Raw genomic sequence first — 23,615 nt, forward strand, 5'->3', positions numbered from 1 at the left:
AAAGAACTTTTATAAAACCCCTAATCAAGTTCACTAGAGTTCATCTGACAAAATGTTTTGTAAAGTTTAGTGTATGTGATAGAGTGAGGAGCTCAGTCATCCGGGAGGAGCTCGGAGTAGAGCCGCTACTCCTCCGCATTGAGAGGAGCCAGCTGAGGTGGTTCGGGCATCTGATCCGGATGCACCCTGGACACCTCCCGGTGGGGATGTTCCAGGCACGGCCTACCGGGACAAGACCCCGGGGTCGTCCTAGGACCCGCTGGAGGGATTATATCTCCAAGTTGGCCTGGGAGCAGCTTGGGGTCCCCGGGAATGAGCTGGAGGAAGCTGCAGGGGACAGGGTCATCTGGGATTCTCTGCTCTCTCAACTGCTACCGCGACCCGATCTGGACTAGCAGTCAATGACAATGAGATGAGGTGAGTGTAAAGTTTAGACCAGTGTACCAGAGATGAGGTTACCTTTACCCATTTTGGATTGAGAGCGCCAGCAATCAAGGATAAAACTGTGTTCAGCATAATGGCTGATGCTCTGTATTACAGTAATGGTTCTCATTATTCAGCCAACAATTGATTTCAGCATTGCTTCTGCCTAATTTACCAAAGAAAGGCCTCAAATCAACCGTCCAGTTGTGTGGACACCACGTACAAGGGGTCAAGAATGAAATCAAAGGCTTCAGTTGGGCTTGAGAAATGACATTTATTCTTTATTGACATGATTTGTGAACAATAAGAACACATGAACGAATCCACCATAACGGCAGATTTGCTGTATTAGTTTTATTGCATAGACGTACTGCAGCGTGGGTGTTGATCCCACTGTTAACAGAAGCAATGACATATATTACTCTGGTAATGATGCTCTGAGAGTGAAGCCCATTGTTTGATCACGTTTCAGGTTAAAACGTTTATTGCATATTTAATATTAACGCTAACATTGTGTTATTTGTGCTAAACCCGTTTTTATTATAGTTTCCATAGGAGAAAAACTATGAAAGGAAGAAGAAGGCACAGCAGCCACATTAAAAGTCAACTCAGTAACTATATAAAATATTTTACATTTTACAAATACACACGCATTCTCACGTTTATAGACATGCTCCTCTCATGCTGTGAACACGACATGTTCTGCATAGCTTATAGCCTTATGTTCAACCCCAGTGGCAAGATTTCTCAGAAACGAGGTACATAATAAAGAAACGTATCCAAAAACACAGTAAAGTCATTCCTGTTGGGAAACTGAACCAAGTGACTGAACCAGTATAGAAAACAAATACACAGATGAAATAACTTATTACCAAGTACAAATGACACAGCACACACACAGATATGAGCGGAAATGATTTTGACCCGATTCAGAATCTTTCTATTTCTATAAAAAGACACAGCAATAATATTAACTCCCCTGTGAGTTCCTCTGTACTGAACAGGCTTTTTGTAAGCGTGTCTGTAACAACGCAAATTGCACACACTGCAAAAATGCTGTCTTGGCAAAAGCATGCATCTTAAATATGGTGGTATGCAAAAGTTACATGACATAACAACAAGCTGGCACATCCTCTATGGGGAACAGACTTAAATATGCCATTTTCTGCCAATTTTAGTGCATATTTATAAAAAAAAACTAAGCACAACATAAAAAAGTACCACGACTTTTGCACAGTTCTGTAAATAAACAGTAACTGTGAAGTAAAATGTGCAGTTCTGTGTTCTCTGTAGAGGATGTGTTCACTTATTTTCACCTAGAAAATCAACGATGCATGTCATTTGAGCAGGGGCGCCTAAACTTTTACATACAACTGTATAGACAATATATCATGTTTCTCTTAACGGGATTTCTGTAAGAATATCATAACGTTACTCAACATATAGTAGTGTGCAATAGTCTTAGGGTGCATTCACAAGGACCAGGTGTTTTAATGAAGAAAAACAAACAAAAAGCACAGAAATGTGGGTTACTGGTTTGTTGTGGGTGTGTTTGTGGGTGGAGATCGATGTGAGCGGGAAACTCCTGCAAACATGGAAGCTTCTTTGTGAGAATCTGCTTTTTTTCATAGAATGAACCAAAAAACAATGGATTAGTTTTAATCTTGTTAACCAGTTGCTGTCGTACTGAACCTTCAGAGCTGGATTTTTACAGCCTGGGATGTGAGCAGCAGTCATTTCTCTCTCTTCCATTTTGTGTTGCCCATTTATGCCCAATACCGACCACCTTATTACAACAGAATCAAAATTTGGTTTGGCTGCAGACTCGAATTTTCTTATTGTACCTTTGCATTTTCAGTCCAAAAGGTTACTTTTTAAATTTTATAGATTTTCATGATAAATGAATAATGCAAACTCCACACAGAAAGTACCCTGGCACCCAGCCGGGAATCAAACCCAGGCCCTTCTTGCTGTGAGGTTGTCTGTTAATGCACTGTTAATGCACTGCTCTCCTTAAAATGAATGGCAGGTCTTGGAATGAATGGCACAAGCGTCTTTGTGAACAGAGTCTTAGGCTGTCTGAGAAAAAAGTATGTAAGTTGGTGAAGAGTATTGGATACTACAGCTGCCCTCCACCCAGCAGGTTTTAACTCAACACAGCACTTGTAAGACTCCAAACTCTACACACACCTGCCTCTGTAACATGATGGCTCTGGGTAAGAGCATCTGCTGGATATAAATTCCAAAAATAACACTGACATTAGAACGAAAACAAAACCTGAGGTTTCTAAACAACAAATGAATATCTTTTAAAAACTTCTTACTTTTCCTGTACATATGTCTATTTGTATTTACTTTTTAGGTTTTATTCCTCAGATCAATAGTTGTAAACAGTTTTCTAGATGAGCATTTAAGCATTTAAGTGAAATTATTTTACCGCAATGGCAAATAATTTGGCTTGTCTGACTGCTTGAAGTAAATAAAGTGATCTGGGTCTTCAGTAGGACTGTTTTACTTTATAGAATCCCTTACAATAGGTAAAACCTGTCATTTATATATAAATATCATTTAGATATATTTTATATTTCTACATTTAAGGTGCTGTTTTGCAGAGCACATGGCATGAAGAATTACTCTCAGAGCCAATGCCACTGTGAGTTTTCAAAGCTCTTTAATAATAATAATAATAATAATAATACTGAGCATAGATGGCAGCCACTCTGTATAATGGTTGAGCAAAGGCACAAGACGTAGCGGCACACACTCACATTGCAAAAAGTGTTATCTTGATAAGTGAATGCATTTTAAATGAATTCTCATTATGATATTCCTTCAGGCATATCAGGCACTAAATCCAAATATTTCTAGACATTTTTATTTATGTAAAGGGATACTTATTTTATAGGTCCTTTTTGCCACTCACTCACTCACTCACTCACTCACTCACTCACTCACTCAATCACTCACTCACTCACTCACTCACTCACTCACTCACTCACTCACTCACGTTTAGCAGGCTGTAGATTCTCCACTATAGGGTGCCATTTGCAAACAGTTATGTCCTGATACTTCATAACAGCCATAGCCATGCTTCACTTCAATAACTAAATAGTTAACATATAAAGAAAGTCATTCAGTGAAACTCAGAAGTTCAGAATTGCTCCCAGTAGTGGTGACAGGAACCAGACATCTGAAGAGTTTAATAATTAAAGAGAAGTTTCATTGAATTAAAAGCTCCCTCACATAAAATGTCACAAATATGCTGCCTGATGTCCAAGACAATGTTTCACAATAGTTTTGAAAAAGTCTTGGCCTAAAACTTTAGTCCCCAAAGAAAACATGTTTTTTCAGATTTATTTCAATCTTACTATCATCAACATTACATATAACAATTTCCTGTCTTCACTCACTGGTTTGGATAGTGAATAAAATGGCTATATTTGTGTTGTAGACATAGTGACCCTTGGTTCCTATCACCACCACTGTAAAGAACTCTGAGTGTGTAAGTTTCTCTACAATGAACCACTTCACAATGACTGAATTATGCTGACATTTTGACAAATTGGGTAAATTCATCTTTAATCATCAGGTCAGTGGAAGTGGAATCGAAGAACCCTGGTATGTTTGATCAAACTAATACGTTAAGATGTTTTCATTTGCCAAAATATCATTTTTGCAGTGTGTATCCACAGTAGTGATCAGTGTGTGAAGAGTTTGAGTTTAGCTAGCCAGCTGCTGAATAGAGAGGGTTCTGAGGGTGGACGTTTGGAGGCCTTTGCTGTTGAATTTTTTCTGGCCACTGCCTCCTGGTAGGGGATGGTAGCACTGTTGTGCAAGTCAGCATTGATAAAGCACTGACTGCCCCGGATGTGATCAACCCCTCGGACCAGCCGTTCACCTGGGGGTCTGTACGGGACGGGGTAACAAGGGGACTCTTCCGAGATAGTGGGGATTCGCTCGTTACTCAGGTACCTGCGCAAAACGTCTTCACCTGTGAGGGAGAAAAATCATGAGATTCTTCTTAGAATAGGTGCACAGATACTGGACATAACATTAAAGATATACTAAAGTACATTCACTGGTCACTTAATTAGAAAGATTGACTTCCATTCACTGACCACTTTATTAGTAATACTGATTTCCATTCACTGCCCACTTTATTAGAGACACTGACTTCCACTTTCCTGCCACTTCCATGTGCCATCCACTTTATTAGGAAACCTTACGTTTACATACAGTTACAGGCTGAAGCCCATCTGTTGCAACACAATTCATTAGTCCCCCTCTACCCCAACATCTGCAGCTCCATTATGGCCCAAATTTGGCGTTGACTCATTGTCAGCCTGGCTGCCTCAACTCAGCCACAGGTCCACCGCATATGAGCCAAATCCAGGCCACCACAGTTTCTGACCACAGGCCTGCTGCTGACCAGAGTGTGAATAATCTAAAGGGGTGTACAAATGTATCAATGCATCATGTTATAAAGTTAATGCATCTGAAGATGGTATCAAATTTGAAATATGATAGGAATACTGTTCAATAATATACGTGCTCATTTTGTAGCCAAAATTATTTTTATATATATAATTTCTCCCCCACCCTGATAACAGTATTGTCTTTATTTTATATATTTTATATCTGAGCAAGCACACTGTAACTGTACACGAGCAAACCGGAGCTACAAGGTAGAGGTTTCTAATAAAGGGGCCAGTTATACTAAAATAAGTGCTGCTGATTCTACCACAAATGTGTGTAAAAAGACAGCACACTTTATCAAAACATACCCCATAAAGCCCATTTATGACCTAACTGTCAGTGACCCTCGCTGTAATTAGTGATATATAAACAGTGCAGGAATGCAGAGCACGTGTTAATGGGGGCTTTGTGTAAAGCTCCAGCTGATAGCAGAAGATTAGCTCTGTTTGTTTTGGCTCAGGTAAAAACACAGGCAGGTGTTGGTCATACCTTTCCTTCCAAGTGCCCAGGGCGGACAGGGCGAGTGGGACATGCCCAGACAGACGTCCGCCGGCATCGACACGGGCCGTGGCTTTCCTACAACACACACACACATACGGCCGTAATTCCTCACTTGAATGCTGCTCAAACATCCCAGCAATCTCATAACCCTATCACAAAGTACACCGATACCATGCCTGATTCTTCCACACACATTAACTAAGTAAACAACAGGATATTCTTTTGGTTGTGTGTAGGAGTCAGCTTGCCATTTGATTTTAGAAATGATTTTCATTCCCAATGCTGGAAGGTGAATGCATTACACCGTTCAGAAAGGACTTAACCAACAACAGCCATCATATTGTGTTGTGTTTAGACTGGATGTTCCAGTCATTTCATTAACGCTTTAATTTTGTTTACACTAAGACCCAGATACAATCATGTGTCAGAAACTCATGGCAGCAATTAATGCAATTAAACCTTTCTTCATTTAGTTAAAGAGAACTTCCCTGGCCTTTCCGAAACTTCTGCAAAATTAAGCATTTTAATGGGTAAACAAATGTGAAATGTTCTGTTCTAGTTAAACTTACTGAGTAGAATTGTTCACAGTGTTGGTGACCAGATGTCTGAAGAGTTTAATGACTCCCTCACAGAAACGTATCACATAAAGGGTTGCTATTATGCTGTGTGACGACTGAGACATTGCTTTTTGATAGTTTTAAGATAAGGTTTTGGCCTACAACATATTTTTTAAAATCCACCCAGACAGCAAGCAAATATCCATTCGCTGACTTGATAAGATCGGCACCCTGCTGACTGTTCGCTGCTGCTGGTCCACCCTCGGACCAGCCAGATTATTGTCCTGCCTACAAGCTCTCACTTGTTTTTAATCTCCTCAAACAGATTTTAGGTGCACATAACCTTTTATCTTTGAAAATAAACTAGGACAAATATCACAAACAACTGAGAGAAAAATAATAACTGAGTCTAAAATACCTCCCCATTTGCAAAAAGGTTGGGACAGGGCATGTTTACCACTGTGTTTCATCACCTCTTCTTTTAACAACACTCTGCAAGTGTTTGGAAACTGAGGAAACCAATTACTGAGGTTTGAAAGTGAAATGTTTTCCCATTTTTATATAGCATTTCAGCAGTTCGGCGTCTCTTTTGTCATATTTTTCATTTTATAAAGTGCCAACGTTTTTCAGTGGTAACAGGTCTGGACTGCAGGCAAGTCAGTTTAGCACCTGGTCTCTTTTACTATGGAGCCATTCTGTTGTAATATGTGCAGAATGTGGTTTGGCATTGACTTGCTGAAATAAGCAAGGCCTTCCCAGAAAAAGACGTTGTCTGGTTGGCACCATATGTTGCCAAAGCATGTATGTATCATTCAGCATTAATGGTGTCTTCACAGATGTGCACCTCATGCATGACATGTGCACTAATGCCCCCTAAACCATCATGAATACTGGCTTTTGAACTGTGCACTGATAACATGCTGAGTGGTCTCTAGCCCGGTGGACACAGTGTCCATGATTTCCAAAAAGGAATTTAAATGTTGATTTGTCGGGTCACAGCACACGTTTCCACTTTGCCTCAGCCCATTTTGAATGAACTCAGGCCCAGAGAAATAGACAGCATTCTTTGATTTTGTTTATATGCAGTTTCTTTTTGCATGTAAGAGTTTGTGGATGCAGTGCTGACCTGTTTTCATAAACAGTGTTTTTCAGAAGTGTTTTTCAATTTCTTAGTTTCAACACTTGATATGTTGTCTTTAAAGCATTTTCGATGAAATATAGGGCTTAAATGATTTGCACATCATTGCATTTTATTTTTATTTACATTTCACAGCACCCCAACATTTTTTGGAAATGGGGTTGTACAATAAAAAACGTGGTGCTGAAAAAGGCAGAAAGGAAAAATAAGTAAGTTGGACTGTGAGTGGAAAATGAGTAATGATAAGCGGAATTTTATCTAGTACTCTGCTTAACCGCTGAACATGCTGAGCAAATTCCAGTGGACCACCAGCTTTGCCATCAGTGGTCCGACAGTGAATCACTATCCTCTTGCTATCAGGTCAATCATGGTGGAGTGGTACATGCAGGGTGTTGTAAGGCAAAATAATCTCCAAATAAAACTTTTTAAAATCAGATTTAACATTATTTATTATTGCCGCAGCATATAAAACCTCACAAGACACATGCATGTGCTTTGGATAGTAAATAAAACAACTACATTTGCATTGTAGACATTGCAACCCCTGGTTCCTATCACTACCACTATAAAGATTCTCGACAACCAACCATTTTACAAAAAAGCACTCTTAATGACTTGAATGTTCACATTTCCACCACTAAGTTATACAGAAATGTTTGAAAAATTGGGTGAAATTCTCCTTTACCACTGCTAGGGTAATGCTAGTTCCCATTAGCATTTGTAGTGCTAAGCTAACCACAGAACTCCTACACAGTTCATGGCAGCTGTAACTGAAACAGAGTCAACAGATGACTAAACTAACATTCAGTAAGCATTTCAGTAAAATTTCGACAGACACTTTCAGTAATGATTTTAACTTAAAGTGTCTAACTAGATACTTCTAAAGGGACATAATTAGCCTGTTAGCTATTAGCCTGTAAGAAGCTCAGCCAACTTTAATAGAGCAATACTTGTGAATTATAATGGGTTATAGATTATTTTGTAGGTAGTAAATTACAAACGTTAACATCAAAGAAAATAAGTAAAGTTTAGAGAAAAATGTTGCTTAGCTACTGCTAAATAGTTTCTATAGGAACATTTCAGGCAGCAGAAACCTGATAATGGCATCTTATTATTGTTGGTAGCTTTTTTATTTACAACTATGAAAAATAAACATGTAATATTTTTGCCAGGTAGAGAGGTCAGTCAGATAACATATCCTCCTTTGAAAACTTTGTGGAAGCTGAATTGGACATGTGATGCTGTTTCTGGTCAGTTACCACAGTGAACAGTTGATGCTCACTGGTTTTTACAGTAGATTGTGGGAACTTTCAGGAAACTACAGTTCCAGTGTACTGGAATGATTTTGACAATGAGACATGCTAGAACACACGTGTCAGGCTCCAGTCCTTGTGGGCCAAAACACTGCAGACTTCAGCACACTGCCTCATTTAACACACAGATCCAAAATGTATTTGGCAAAGAGGTATAGTTGCAAGGTTATCACTATACAACTTGCAGACCTAAATCCTTACATACTGGTCTCAAACTATCTTGAGTTGTTAAATAGATTTACTCATGATCTAGTCATGCAGTTTGCACCATGCTAACTGGTGGGGTATACACTTACATTACTCGTTAGTGCCATTAGCTTCATAGCACCACTGTATTAATTATAGAAGCAAACTTCAGACACCAAACATGTCTTGGCTGATTGACTGTGTTTGCAGTAAGAGGGACATAGAGTAAATTGTATTTTAGGCTGCACCACAATCGTTTCTCTTTAATAGTAAGGAGGCTTTTGTGATCCTGACCTCTAGAGGGCGTGCGCTGCCGAAGTCTGGCCTGTGGGATTATAACTTCCGCTGGGGAGATGCTGATAGCTGGCTGATTGATGGTGTAGTCGGTGAGGTTAGAGCGCCGTCTGCCTGCACGGTCCAGAGACGAGTTGGGTGACTCAGGACCTTTGGTCCTCATCTTCACTCTAGAACATGCACTGGACTTCACATCTCTACAGACAGAGGAAAAGAGATGCAATGGATTATTACAGTGAGAAGATATACTACTGTGCAAACGTTTACCCTTCTTTATTTAATTTCCAGTCAAAATGGACGTTAAGTACAAGTTATTTAGTTTTTATTCATTAAGTTTAAAAGATAAATAAAACGCTACAAAGAAAATGGGCCCCTAACAACCATGCAAGACCTCATAGACTACCAACACTGTCCCCATCAGATAAACAGTCCTTAAAGCTTTCATCTTTAAGAGAGAGGAGAAAGTCAAGCTGCTTCAGATCTGAAAAACATCCACAGGTGTTTCTGTCCATCTTTCTGCTGTGAGAAGACAACTCAGCATTATGGGTCTGAAAGGGTCTGCTAAATGCTGTAAATGTAAATATAAATGTAAAGGATGTGTAGTTGTCAAGAAGCCTGACTGAGAAAAGGAGACTGATGTTCTGATGTTCTCAGAACAATGGACTGAACACCCCAAGTCCAGACCTGTAGATTTCATTGAAAAAGTGATTCTCCTGAAAAGGATGGATGTAATAAAGGTAAAACATGGACACAATAAATACTGAAAAAAATGGTTGTTGAGGCTTCTGTGTAATTTTCAGTTAAATATGCAAATAACTTAAAGTCCTTTTTAACGGGAAATCAAACAACTGAAGAGAAGTTTCTGACTTTTGCATAGTACTGAAAATAGGAAATGTAGGCTAGTAGTAATATATCCATCCATCCATTTTCCAAGCCACTTCTCTGTCAGGGTCGCAGGGGGAGGGGGTGCTGGAGCCTATCTGGACTGTGGGAGGAAACCAGAGAACCCGGAGGAAACCCACACAGAAAGAACATGCAAACTCCACACAGAGAGGACCCTGGTCACCTGGCCAGGGAATCAAACCCAGGCCCTCCTCGCTGTGAGGTGACAGCGCTACCCACTGTGCCACCTTGCCGCCTAGCAGTAATATATAATATATATAATTTTCTTTTTTTTTTATATTATAAGTCTGAATCTAAATTCCCTGCATATTTCCCTTTCTGGTACACTATTAGAGACTGTAGGCCATTTGTTGATACACCGTTTCTTAGCCATTATCTAGTTCTTCATCATTGGACAGTTTCTGCCCACAGAGCTATTCTTGGCTGAATATGTTTGAACAGTGGTTCTCTCTCAACTAGACATTGACATACGTGGAAAAAAAAAAAAAAAAGCAACACTGCTGAGTCTGTCACGCCCATACCAGTGCTCACTGTGGAAGGCCAAGATTGGCCCTCCTAACAGATACTACAGGGTAAAGGGGTGAGGGGTTGATAAATTGTGCAGCAACAGATGGACTACAGTCTATACTTTTAAATGTATATAGTCTACCTACTAAGTAGGTGGAGCTAACAAAGTGGACAATGAGCGTGATCATACAGTGATATGGCGTAGGTGCAAAACCACACAGATTTCCCAAAAAAGGTCATCTTTCAGTCAAAGTGAAAGTGAGGAAGTAGGGGGTCACTCACCGTGGAGCATAAGGCACAGCTGGGGGAGGGGGAATATACAGGTCCAAAATCGCCGGCTTTTCTTTTATAGCACAGCTCTCCACCACAGACTGGGATGACTGGGCAGGAGGAACATGAGGGCTGTTCTAAAACAAAGCAAGAACAAAAAAATTGGACGCTGATTCACAGAGGCAGCATGTCCTTGCCTAACCTGTTGTTTCAGCCAGTTCACCCTTTTTCAAAATCTGTTTAACCACTGATTGTGTACACAAATCATGTGTTTAACTATAGAGAAACTTAGAGTTAGTTTTCTTTACAGTGGCGGTGATAGGAACCAGAGGTCACCATGACTACAACACAAATATCTTCAGAGTTTTTTATGTGTAATATTCATAATGGTGATTTTTAATATAATGTCATTTTTTTGGAAAAGTTTAACGCTCCAGGCATCTGGTTCCTATCACCACCACTGTGAACACTTCTGACTAGAATGGAACATTTCACACCAAACCACTCTGAATGACTTTGTTTACATCTCAGTGATTGATTTATGAAGATGTCAAAAAAAGTTTAGCGTTCATTTATAGCTGAGAGAAAGTAGAAAGGTTGCAACTCATGGACTGGACAGAGAGGAAAGATACAAGTTGTGTCACACAGCTAGCTCCTTTTACAGTGTGTGACTTTTCATTTCATTATAATAAAATAGAAATGGCAAAAATGTAATAAAACCATGTCAAATCAGTATGTAGTGCATCAAAGCGAAAAACATTTTTGTCTTCTCTAGGCACAGTTAGGAGATTCAATGATGAAATTGTCTAACCTTGAGCTGCACTATATGAACAAAATTCAGATTAAGATTAAGATTAAGAGACCCTTATTAGTCCCACAACGGGGAAACTTCACCTCCGCATTTGACCCATCCGTGAAGTGAAACACCACATACACACTAGTGAGCACACACACACTAGGGGGCAGTGAGCACACTTGTCCGGAGCGGTGGGCAGCCCAATCCGCAGCACCCGGGGAGCAGTTGGGGGTTAGGTGTCTTGCTCAAGGACACCTCAGTCATGTGCTGTCAGATGTGGGGATCGATAGGCTGGTTCCCTAACCTCCAGCCCACGACTGCCCCCATTATGTTCCATACGCCACATTAAGAAATTACAAAAATGTCTGCAATATTTTAATATCATACTAATGAACCATTCATGGGATCTGACCTGTATTATTTTGACCAAAACTATACAGAAGCCTAATTCATTCAAACACGTAAAACAAACTAATCTGGGTCAATGGATGCTTACATTACTAAAATATGATTGGTTAGAGGGCTGGTCTACATTTGGAAAGCTTGGTGATATCACTACTGCAAAGGCCAATATATAATGATTAACAAACAATGCATTTTGTAGCCCTAGTTTGAGTTAAAAAAAATAATCAACCCAGGCCACTTCCTAAACCGAGTCTGATTGTGTAAGTATGTAAAGTGGTCTTTAAAGCTGGATCACAGAGTGTAGTGTTGTTTTCTTTCTTCCTGAATGTTGCATTTGATCACAGCTGGTTTATCTCCATTACCTTCACAATGAGGCACTTTGTACTAAATTGCTTTCTAATTCTCTGGCCCTGAGCTCTCCATGAGGCCATCTTTGGCCAAGTTCAAACATGGCCTGGCCCAAGACGCACCAGGAGACGAGACCTGGCAGGAGTATATCAGAGTACTATGCTCCTGATCAGGTCTTGGCTCGTCACAGGCAAAGTTGGGGGATGTGGATGGGTCTACTTTTTCAAAATGCAAGCCTTGTCCCCTGCACTTTAAAAGTTAATTAGATGTTGTGAAGGAAATCACTAAATAGAGCAGATCTACTATTGCAGTTGTGTGATCTAGCAAAAATGTATTTAATAAACTGATACAACAGATGAAAATCCATCTGAAGTAGAATTACATTCTATTTTCACCTTTTTTCACAGCTACACTGCATGCATTTTCATGCAGGGTACATGTAGGTTCCAGGAGTAATGGGTTTTGAGAATACATTACTGGATGAATGCTAATATGGTGGCAATATTTTAAAAAAATATTCAAAACTATCAAGCAGAGAAAACAAAGATATGTATTGTGAATAAACCATTTCTCAACATTTCTCATTGTTGTACCCAGATGTTTTTGATCTTAGTCATATATGCTAGTCTAAACAACTAGACCACTAACACCTTACTGGTGCACTTTGGAAGCAAAGGCTTAACATTTCTGAAGCTGCAGCTTGACCTTTTAGGGGGGCACTGAGTTTGTGAGAAAACCAGAGGATTAAACTTCACCAAAATCAATGGACTGATACCACTGAAGTGAAGGAACCAACACACATTGTTTTTTTTGATATGATGAGCCTTATGTGGATGTGACGTCAATGTCAAGTTTGCACTGAGATCGCATGTATGTTTAAGATTGTGTGATAGAGAGATGAGCGAGAAGAGTGAGTCATGTGTGTGAAGAGTGTCATTGTTCTTTGTGCTACACCCGCATAAACCCACCCTTAAACACACAGCCTGGGTGGCAGGGGACGTGTCTTTGCTTGCCAAACTAAAACAAAGAAGTGATGTGGAGGAGTTCAAAAAGTCCAATAAAGTCACGGCACAAGTCATTGTATGATTCCATTACATACACCATGAATTAGATTAGAGACAAGTGTCCTAACACTAAAGGGAAACAACACGGCTGCAGCCAAGAATTTCCTTTTGATTGAATTTTCAACAAATCCTGCTGATTGGCTGGAGAATTACTGCCAGATGAGTGCAGAACAATGGGATTTGAGGATCAAGTATGGGTTGTTACAGATTGCTCCTGGTCTTGACGAATGACAACATTAAGGAAACATTAGCCTCTTTCACACGTGCACTTTTACCCAGAAATTTAACATGCATGAGACATTGTAAATTTGTTGTTGTGGGTTGTTTTGCTTGTTGCTGGTTGTGTATTTTGTTATTACTGTAAAGAGCCCCCTAGATAAATTAAACATATTATTATTATTATTATTGTTATTATATTCAGGAGGGCTCATTTGTGCACAGAAGTCAATACCTTACAAAGACATCTATATTACAACCAGCAAAGTATATTTTCTATGATGCTTTTTTACAGTTGCAGACATGAAAACACAAAAGGAAAATACAATTAATACAATTAATCTCAGACATTTCTCATCTCTTTTTATAAACAATCACTTTATCAATGGACATCATTTTAAAAACTCCATTGCTTGAGTTCTATATGCTAAAAGGCTTGTAAATCAGTGTGGCATCATGAGTGCTTGGACCCCGATGATTGCCACTTGCAGATGTACTTGTCAACAGTCACTTCACAGTGCATAGCAGTTACAATAGTCAACAAAAATTTGAGTTTTCTATGAAAAACTTCACCAATTTCCATCAGAAATAATGTAATAATAAGTGTTTTGGTTGCAACTGAAGAACAAAATCAACATACAAAAACCAACATATGAAAACAAAACTAACTTTACTTTTACTGCATGAACCTCAGATAATGACAATGATAGCTCATTTTATTTGATGTTTGTTTGTTACTTTAGCAAACATTTTCCCTGTTTTTGTAAATGCTCGGCTACATTGAAAATGAGGGTTGCCCTCAATGTACCTCCGAGTCAAAATAAAGGTGGATTGATTGATTGATTAGATCAAATGATTTAAAAGAATCAAGGAGTTTATTTACGATTCAGTTAGTCTAAAATAAAGTATCATATGAACAGATTAATATATAAATATATTATAAATAAAGTATTACACAGCTTTAACAGTTTATCAGATCTTAAGCGGTCTTTACCTGCCCAGCAAGGGGCTTCCAGCGCAGGTTCTTCAGTGGAGCGGGGGTGAAGCTGCAGGTTCCCGAGGGCCTCTTCTTCAAAATCAGAACAACACCCCGAGGATCCTCCCTCAGTTTGGCCACAAGGCTCTTCAGCTGCCAGCCCACCTAACACAGCAATATGCCTCCATTCAGTCTAACTGAATGTGTAACTATTACTAACTGCCACCTGAAAAACATATAAGGCATGAAGCTTTTCAGGGACCTTGCTGTGCCTTTTGCCCGACTGCTGCTGGATGGAGAGCTAGGAAACTGAAATCTTCATAAGGATAATTGAGATTGTCTTCTTATTTCAAATATCACCAAACAGTTGAGTCTTTATTGCACTCTGAAGTTTGCTTCTTTAGTTTTGCATTAGAGCCAGGAGGCATATGTAGCTAATAAGCCTGTCTAAACAATTAAATTTTAGCTGAAGATTCATTTTTCTACAAATAATTATGATTAACAAATGTTTGTTTTGGTCATTTTTAAGCAACCAATGGAGTTTAAGTCTAAAGTAGCTTAATTAGTTTATTAGCTATCTTGCTTAGCTAGCTCTTTACTTTGCAACTGCACTGCACTCTGTGTAACAAGTGTCTACAGTTACGTAGTCAACCAAAGCTTTTTTAGGCTATGTGATGTAACTTTGTTCATTTTTACAGATGACAGTAGGCTGTCAGGACCAGAAACTGTTCGCCCAAGACCAACTGGTGAACATAACATCACTTGTTAGCTTCAGTACATTAGCCTTGTAGCTCAAAGGCAAAACTAAAGGACACTAATTGTCTCAGCTGATTAATTCCATTTAGGTTATTAGGAGAATGTGTGAATTAGATTTTTTAATGTACCTCCCATTTTAAGAGCTGACAGTCGTCAAGTCTTTCTCCTTTACATATAATGAGTCAAAGTATTAGCAATAAATAACGAGCAATTATCTGTAAGTCTTTTTTTTCTTTTTAGGAATATCATGTTAATATTTCTTGGCTCTCCTTATTAACAGTAAACAACTCTCTCACTTGTTCTTCATAACAAACTATTATCTCTTCTAGTGATGAACTGAAGTGAAAACCTTTATCCTCCTGTGGCTGAAAATCAAAAGCGCCACTTTCGACAATTTTCAGTAAAAATCTTTTGTGCTTTTTTGTGCATTTATGATGCTTTTTTACAGTTGCAGACATGAAAACACAAAAGGAAAATACAATTAATACAATTTTGGTGCGTCCCTAATATCTGCTCCTCCTATCCGCACACACTTTCTTCCTCTCGCTCTGTCCTTCCTCCTCTGACTGGACACTGTCACTCACCACTGTCTGCCTGTTGACCTGAACCACCTCGTCTCCTGCATGGATCCGCTGAGTCCTGTCTGCTGGAGACTGTACAGCAGAGGAAGAGAGAGAGAGAAAGAGAGGGGGGGGGGGGGGGGGGTGACACATAGAGAAAGAAAGAAAGACAGAGAGACCAGAGGCATGAAGATCAGAGGCTCAACGTTGCTTTAAATGTTCTTGCCATAAAACAGAGGTTGGTTTTAAGACTCGAGAGCTGCTGGGCTGAGAGTCTTTAACCTCAGAGCAAATCTCCAACATAATAAAAATAAAGGCTTTGGCTTTAGTTCATATCTAATGGTCAGAGATGGGCAATGTGATGGGGTTTTGTTAATGATCATTTTTGTTTTTGTGATACACAAGATGCATTTCTGAGCATATCATATGTATTAAAAAGCACTGACCAACATGTGTTATTACAAAGAGAGAATAATTATTCCTGTTTAACTGGGTGCAGTGCAGAATGAGAAATGTTAAATACTAATCTTCATATTTATAGTTTTGGATAGCATTTTTAAATTGTGACACTTCTAGTGTGTAGACACTTTTGTCTGGTTAAAACTATAGTGATATGTCTTAAAAAGTCTTGTTATATACTGATTTTTCCATGTTGCTCACTCCTACTCGTAGTCGACATTGGATTACTGCAGTCCACTCTACATATCGGTTGACCAGTACTGACCTGTGGTATTGACAGAATTTTTCATTACTAACTTTATTTTGGCCACAGCAGTGCTCGGATTCAAATTCAATGAAATTCAGTCAGCCCAAAAAGAGTCACCCCCTCTTTAATGTAGGTGGAACTGAACGTGAACATGATCATGATTAACATAAGAAGAACATGTAAAATTTATCCAAATATAACCTTTATATAATTAAGTAAATGCATTGAAATTGGTTTAATCAACAGATATGCCTACTTTCATATTTTTGATATATCTTTGGATTTATTTGGAAATATGTGGTATTTATTTATTATTTTTGGTGGCACAAGTTGAAAGAGCAAAGATGCTGGCATCTGAACCACTAGGGGGCACGTGTGAACAAGCCATGGAAAAGCAGCAGATTTATTCAGAAAAAAGAACATTTGGCGTGGAACGATTTCACTCACATGTTCTGTGGTTCCAGTTATAACATGTAGACCATCGTATGTGGACTTAATGTACATGCCCTACAGAAAAACACAGGGAAACAAAACATCATTCTTTTGTGGTGCTGCACTGCAAAGAGCATGTAATGTTCATAATGTAAATATGATACTGGCCCTTTAAGAACCTTAAAGGGGAATTTCACTGATTTATTATTATTTTTATTTCTGCATAATTCAGTGGTTGAGATGTAAACAAAGTCATTCAGAGTGGTTTGATATGAAATGCTGTATATTAAAGAAGGTTACAAGCTCAGATCTTTTTACAGTGCTGGTGATAGGAACCAGGAGTCACAATGTCTACAACACAAATATAGCCATTTATTTACTATCCAAAACCACCAGTGAACCTACATGTATCATGTGAGTTTTTACATGTAATGTTAATAACGGTAAATTTGTGGTAAATCTGCTGAAAATACTGTAACTAGTTTGCCTTATATGTCCTACACACATCTCACTCACATTTTAATAAAATATGTTCTAGCCCAGAACATCTCAAATGTGTCATCAGGTATCAGGCAGTGCATTTATACACATTTAATGTAATAATTTTCTGGGAGGGAGCTTTTAGAGCACTTCAGAGGTCTGGTTCCTATCACCACCACTGTGAGCAGTGCTGACTGAGTAGGTTTCTCTATTATGGAGCATTTTAGACCAAACCACTCTAAATTACATTGCTTATATCTTAACCATTTAATTATGTATGCATTGGAAAAAGGCCATTCTGCTTTTAATGATGAAAGAAAATGGTCCACACTGATGAACTGGGGCTAGATAGCCCACGATCTCAGAGCGATGTTTCCCGTTTCTCTTACTTAAGGAGCTGAACAGCAGCTACACTGTGAGGACTGTGCGGAGTTATGACTGGGCCTGTTGACGTTAAATATGAGTGTTGTGGAGAATGCTACTCACTAATCCCTCTCCTGGCCTGATGTTAGTGATATGGACCTCCTCCAGACAGGCCGTGCGAGTCTTCAAGGGGTCAGAGGTCATCCTCACGGTCGTATCACAGATCTCAGTCAAAACCTGAGCCTGATGGAATGGAGAATTAATTAGAAGCAATTAATGGGCCCAATTCATAAAATGCAACGCAAGATTTAAAGTGATGTTAGGAGTAAAAAGGTTGTAAAGCTTTAAAACATAAAAAATTATTTTTTTCATTATTCACCTTAAAATAATACGTTAACAAAGGTAAAATTTTGCCATTCCTCTGTTAACTTACTATCAGTAGTTCAGTAAAGTCAACATTTCAACACGTTGGCCTAGTTAAGTTACGCTTTAAGTTTTAAAACTGCATAATTTTACCTTGTCAGAACATATTTTAGATGTTTCAGTCCATTTTTAATACTGACTAAATTCTGTGTAACAGAAGTGAATAAAATACAAATAATATAATTTGAAGAGCTCCATTTGAAAATGCTGTCTGTCTATCAGTAACAAGAAGTTTGAAAAGAATAACAACAGATGCATAACTTCATTATTTACAGCGTCCTGGTGTCCTAATTATTTAAAACCTGAAGTTGTAGTTGTGCAGGAACATATTAGGATCATTTTATGCATTTATCTACAACCAAATGTTTTTGTATTTCATAAAAAATATTGATTCCAAACTTTTTAATGCCAGTGTATACAGATTTTGTTGAAAACGAATCGGGTCAAAGAAGCATCTACTGAAAAAAGTGCATTAAAAAGTAACTAGAGCTTCTATCTTGTTCAAAGAATTTATCAAGAACTATTCGAACTTAAGTGATACTTTTTTGATCCCACAACCGGGGAAATTCCACCTCTGCATTTAACCCATCCGTGAAGTGAAACACCACATAAACACTAGTGAACACACACACTAGGGGCAGTGAGCACACTTGCCCGGAGCGGTGGGCAGCCCTATCCACGGCTCCTGGAGAGCAGCTGGGGGTTAGGTGTCTTGCTCAAGGACACCTCAGTCATAGACTGTCGGCGCTGGGGATCGAACCGGCAACCGTCCGGTCACAGGGCCAGACCGGAAGCCGACGACTGCCCCTAACCTCCAGCCCCATGACTGAACTTCATGGCCACTCTCCCTTTGTGCATAGTTTAAGATAATCAAAGACTAATTCAGCTCTTATCTGATATCTGGAATGAGTCAAACATTAAAGTACGCTTCATGTTGACACATCAGCCACAGTGATGTCTAGAGGGGAGCACATTTCTCCAGGATGATGTCACTGCATTGGCTCCATAGCGAGGCCCGGGATCATTCAAACAATACAGTTCAATCCTGGTGCGTTGCTAGAAACATCTAAACACACTCTGCAGCGGTCTGACGTACAGAGGAAGCCACAAAATCAACCTGTCGTGGAATCCCACCTCAAAAGTGGGCTTAAAGCAACAGTTTAAGTTCAAAATTTCTGCTTTATCCAATCTTTGAGATGTAAACTAAGTCATTCACAGTCACTTGATGTGGAAGGTGCCATTCTAGAGAAACTTAGATTTCTTTGCAGTAGTACTGAAAGGGACCAGGGGTCTCCTTGTTTACAGTGTAAATATATGCATTTTACTTATTATCCAAGCCACCAGTGAACCTGCATGTCTTCCCCAGCACTACGTGCTCATTTAGTAAATGTAGGAACTGAGAGCTAATCTACCTGGATTAGCATTACAGACAAATACCCAGCATGACCTAAATGATTAGCCATTCTCGAGTAGAATAAATACATCATCTAATATGATGTACATTTTGGCCAAATGGCCAAACGTATTATTTTGCTATTTTAATTGTTTATTATGATTTGATTGCTTTTTTACTGTTAAATGTACTATTGTGCATATTATTATTATCTTTCATTCTTAGTATTTGATGCACTTTTGTAATCACATTTTTTCAATTCACGATTTCTGAATCGTCTCTGCCATATTGTAAACGAAGGTCATCTTCAATGTATTCAACGTAATGAGTTTAAATAAAGGTCGAATGATTGACTGACACCTCAGAAATGGATGCTGTATAACTAAAAACAATAGATGCAGCCATCATGAAGTCTAAACTCTGTCCGTATTTTTGTCCATTTTCATAGAAAACAGTAAATCAAAGACTACAGTATGTCATGCAGTTTGCACAGTGTTAATTGTAGTATTAGCTTCTATTACTTGGTGGCTATATTAGCTTTGTAGCTTATGTGCAAAGCTGAACACAAAACTTGACTACATTTTGGGCCACCTTTGGGGAGGGGGGTTTTTGGAGATGGTGAACAGTGCCATTTAACTCTAAAATCTGCTGTTACAGTGTATATTTGCGCTGTTCAATTCCAGTAACTATTGAGTCAACTCTGACCTGAATCAAAGGGAATCGAAACAAATGTTGGAAAAACAAGTCATATAGAAAGGCGTCTGACACAAATAAAGAGTACTATATTAATTATAATCGACCTTAGCAAGTACATTTGGACAGCTAACACTATCTAACTTAGCTGATTACCAGGGGCTGGCTAATGTGCTAGAAAAGCATGGACCAGCATAGCAAGTCACTAGCAAAATGAGCCTGTATGAACATGGATAAAAGGATAAGTGTATGTTTATGTTGGTGAATTGCACAACACCTCAAATAGTATGCCACTACTATGGTGCTACATAGCCCACATATAATCTACACTGGTGTTATTAAAATCTTTTTGACCAATAAAAGGGGCCCAAACATTTGTGCCTAAATGTAACGGGGAGCGAGGAGGAGGACGCATATGCGGAGATAAGCGACGTTTATTAAGGGCAAATCCAAAATCAGGGTCGAGACAGTCCCGGGTCATAGAGCCAACACGTAGAGATCGGGGGGCAGACATGACAGACAAACCAGTACATACGCCAGTACATACGCCAGTACATACGCCAGTACATACGCCAGTACATACGCCAGTACATACGCCAGTACATACGACACAGCAGGTAACAGTTCAGACATCAAAGACCAGCACACACAAGGGGCAAACATAGGGCTTAAATACACAGGGAAACGAGGGACAGGTGGGAAGCAGGTGAAGACAATCGGGATGGAGTCATGAAACGAGGGGGCAGGACCAAAACAAATGCACATGGAAGACCAAAACAAAAAGCACATGGAGTGGGAGGGGCCAAACTAAAGGCCTTTAAATTAAGTGTGTAGAATCAGAGCTTTGCGTGTGCTACCATCTTTCCTATCACTGTATAAGATGCACAAAGAGACCTGTTGTGTTCTGAGTGACTGCGCCATTTGAATCAGTAAACTAAGTTTAATCAGGGTAACATTAAAACGCAACTGACGTTTTACATTTTTTCAGATTTGTATGTTTTCTTGCCCAACATTTTCATCTATGACACATTATAAATTAAAGTCTTTAAATATTCAGCTTTGCTAAATCAATGTGATTAATAGAGGAAAGTGGCTCAAATGTTTGCGTCGACCTAAAGGGTTAAAGGTGAGATATGGAGGAAAAGCACGTTCCTAAAATAAATGTGAGCAGAGGCCCGTGTTCACTGAGCACACCAGGGCCGAGTTATCTAACACAGGATGTTCAGACACAGTCCTGAGAAAAACATCCTACATCCTTCAATGCTGATCAAACAATAGGAACATGCATTTCTGTCCAGCTTCACCTTTTCAGTACCAGCAGAACTTTGCTGTGGATAACAGAGTGGATTTGTTTTCAAATGTGCGTTGCTGCTGTCATAAAAGCAGCCTGGGAGACTTTCCATGACAGAGGAAGGACGTCCTACTTACCACTTCCAATATCTTCTCCTCCATTTCATACACAGTGCAGTCCTGTAATTAAAGAGAGAATCCTCTTTGAGATGCCAGAGCGCTGCATTCTTCCCACACAAACCAACGACGAATGGTAAACATAAACAAAATACCACAAAAACCTCACATAAACAAAATACCAAGAGCGAATGCTTGAGGAATGTGGAACCATTGGAGGTTTCCCAAGGCACTTAGCAAAATTATATGCAGTTGCTGAAGCTTGTATCTATTAGGGAAGGCACAATAATAATTACATTAAATGCCCTATATGTAGTTGGTCAGCCTGGACAAGTCGGGCATCTGAAGTTTGCTTCTTTTGTTTTGCATTAGAGGTAAGATGTTAATGTAGATAGCCAGGATTGAAAAGTTATCGCCATCTGTTAGCATTAAACAAACTGCATACAAAAATGATCACACACTTGCTTCAAACAGGCATTGTGTAGTTTTTAAGAAAAAAATGTGTCTGGATATTTCACTTTTATATATATATATATATATATATATATATATATGTTGCATTTGGAGTATTACAGCCTTTATATTGAAAGCTGAAATCAAATGCGTTCTGTGCAGAGTGTAGCTCTGAACTGTCACAGAGCTGCTACTAAGCATTTTTATTCTGATTTTCCCTCTTTCTATCAGCCTATCAGTGAACTTTCACACCATTAATCAGGGAAGCTTCTAAAATATAAATGTTTATTTGGCCACTCAGACGTGGAACAGAAATTTGAACAGCATAAATTTGAAATAAAGTCACCAGTATAAAGTACCTATTTCTGACACTGTATGACATACAGTTATCTCTAAGAATGGACAGAAGTACAGACACAACTCAGGTGCCAAGTTACTGTTGGTACTGATTTTTTTGCGATATGATGCTAAACCATAGGATAATATCATACCACTTTCATTGTGACCAAAATCGGTCAGCGTATTTTAAGACACTATTACATGTACTGGGCATTTTTCTCTTAGGGGTAGATTGATCAAAGTGGCTGTCGTGATTTACTAAACAGGCGCAATGATGTGTGATGACAAGAAAAGCTCGTCTTAGTATTGATGCTAACATGGATGCTATTGCATGTCCTCAGAGACAGAAAAGTTGGGAGTGCTGAAGTTGAAGCAGCCTATATGTGATGTGAATGGTGACGTAATGTAAAAATGCTATAAAAAATACCAGCTTTGTAAAGTAAAAACAAAGACCAGCCTCATATAGCACCATACAGATGAGGGGGATGTGATCCATTTCTCTCACAGCCTTAGTGTGATGATCCTGATGCCCCAGAATGTTGATAGACAAAACGGACAAAGTATGTTGCTTATACAGCCACCTTGAAGCCTGAATTGTCTGTAATTTTGTCCAGCTCCAGTGGAAAACTAAAGAACATCAGACACCGAATGTATCTTGGCTGATTGACTACATATGGAGTAAGGGGGGATAGTGTGAAGGCTTCACCAAGTGCTTCCTTTATGTAATTATCTACATAGAAAACAGCGTGACAAGACTGCAGCTCCGTTCTCAGGGCCTTGGAGAGCGGAAACAGCTGATGGAGGATGAGCATGAACTATGAAGCACATTTATAAGGCATCCACCCCCAAAAGGCCTGAATACCAGGGGTAAGCCTTCACTCAGTGAAACCATATGTGCTCCATTACAGGTTCTTCTCACGTTTCTTTCACAACCACTGTTAACCGTGTTGCCAAGGACCCAATTTTTTTTAAGCAAACGCAGCAAAATTTAGAACAGTTTAATGGCTAATGGCTAATTTACACTGGGGTTGCCACAGACTACACCTACCATGTACCTACACTCATTGGCCATTCTCTTAGAAACATCTACCACTTTGTATGCATACAATGACAATGTAGTACATCTGTTGCCACAAAATTTATCAGCCCCTCAGGACCACTGCTAACCAGATATTATTTGAAGCTATCATACTATGTTATATTATATTTTGAATTATATTAAAGAAAAATATCAAGG

At 39.1% G+C, this 23,615-nt stretch overlaps 1 protein-coding gene across 2 annotated transcripts in view; it reads right to left on the reverse strand.

Moving 5' to 3' along the window:
• Window positions 1–672: 672 nt before the first annotated feature.
• cnksr3 (cnksr family member 3) overlaps window positions 673–23,615 on the reverse strand; it is a 50,226-nt gene continuing 27,283 nt past the window's right edge. The window contains exons 5-13 of one of the 2 annotated variants that reach the window (XM_017695721.2): window positions 21,608–21,649; window positions 17,794–17,913; window positions 16,843–16,902; window positions 15,714–15,782; window positions 14,392–14,538; window positions 10,581–10,705; window positions 8,889–9,085; window positions 5,389–5,475; window positions 673–4,414 (exon numbers count right to left, since the gene is read on the reverse strand). In XM_017695721.2, coding sequence (XP_017551210.2) covers window positions 4,122–4,414; window positions 5,389–5,475; window positions 8,889–9,085; window positions 10,581–10,705; window positions 14,392–14,538; window positions 15,714–15,782; window positions 16,843–16,902; window positions 17,794–17,913; window positions 21,608–21,649 — 1,140 coding nt within the window. In that variant the 3' untranslated portion in view covers window positions 673–4,121. Of the gene's footprint in view, window positions 4,868–5,388; window positions 5,476–8,888; window positions 9,086–10,580; window positions 10,706–14,391; window positions 14,539–15,713; window positions 15,783–16,842; window positions 16,903–17,793; window positions 17,914–21,607; window positions 21,650–23,615 lie in introns of both variants that reach the window. The other variant, XM_017695722.2, reaches the window with a different exon arrangement.

The sequence above is a fragment of the Pygocentrus nattereri genome, chromosome 4 (assembly GCF_015220715.1).
Source record: "Pygocentrus nattereri isolate fPygNat1 chromosome 4, fPygNat1.pri, whole genome shotgun sequence".
Classification (NCBI taxonomy): domain Eukaryota; kingdom Metazoa; phylum Chordata; class Actinopteri; order Characiformes; family Serrasalmidae; genus Pygocentrus; species Pygocentrus nattereri.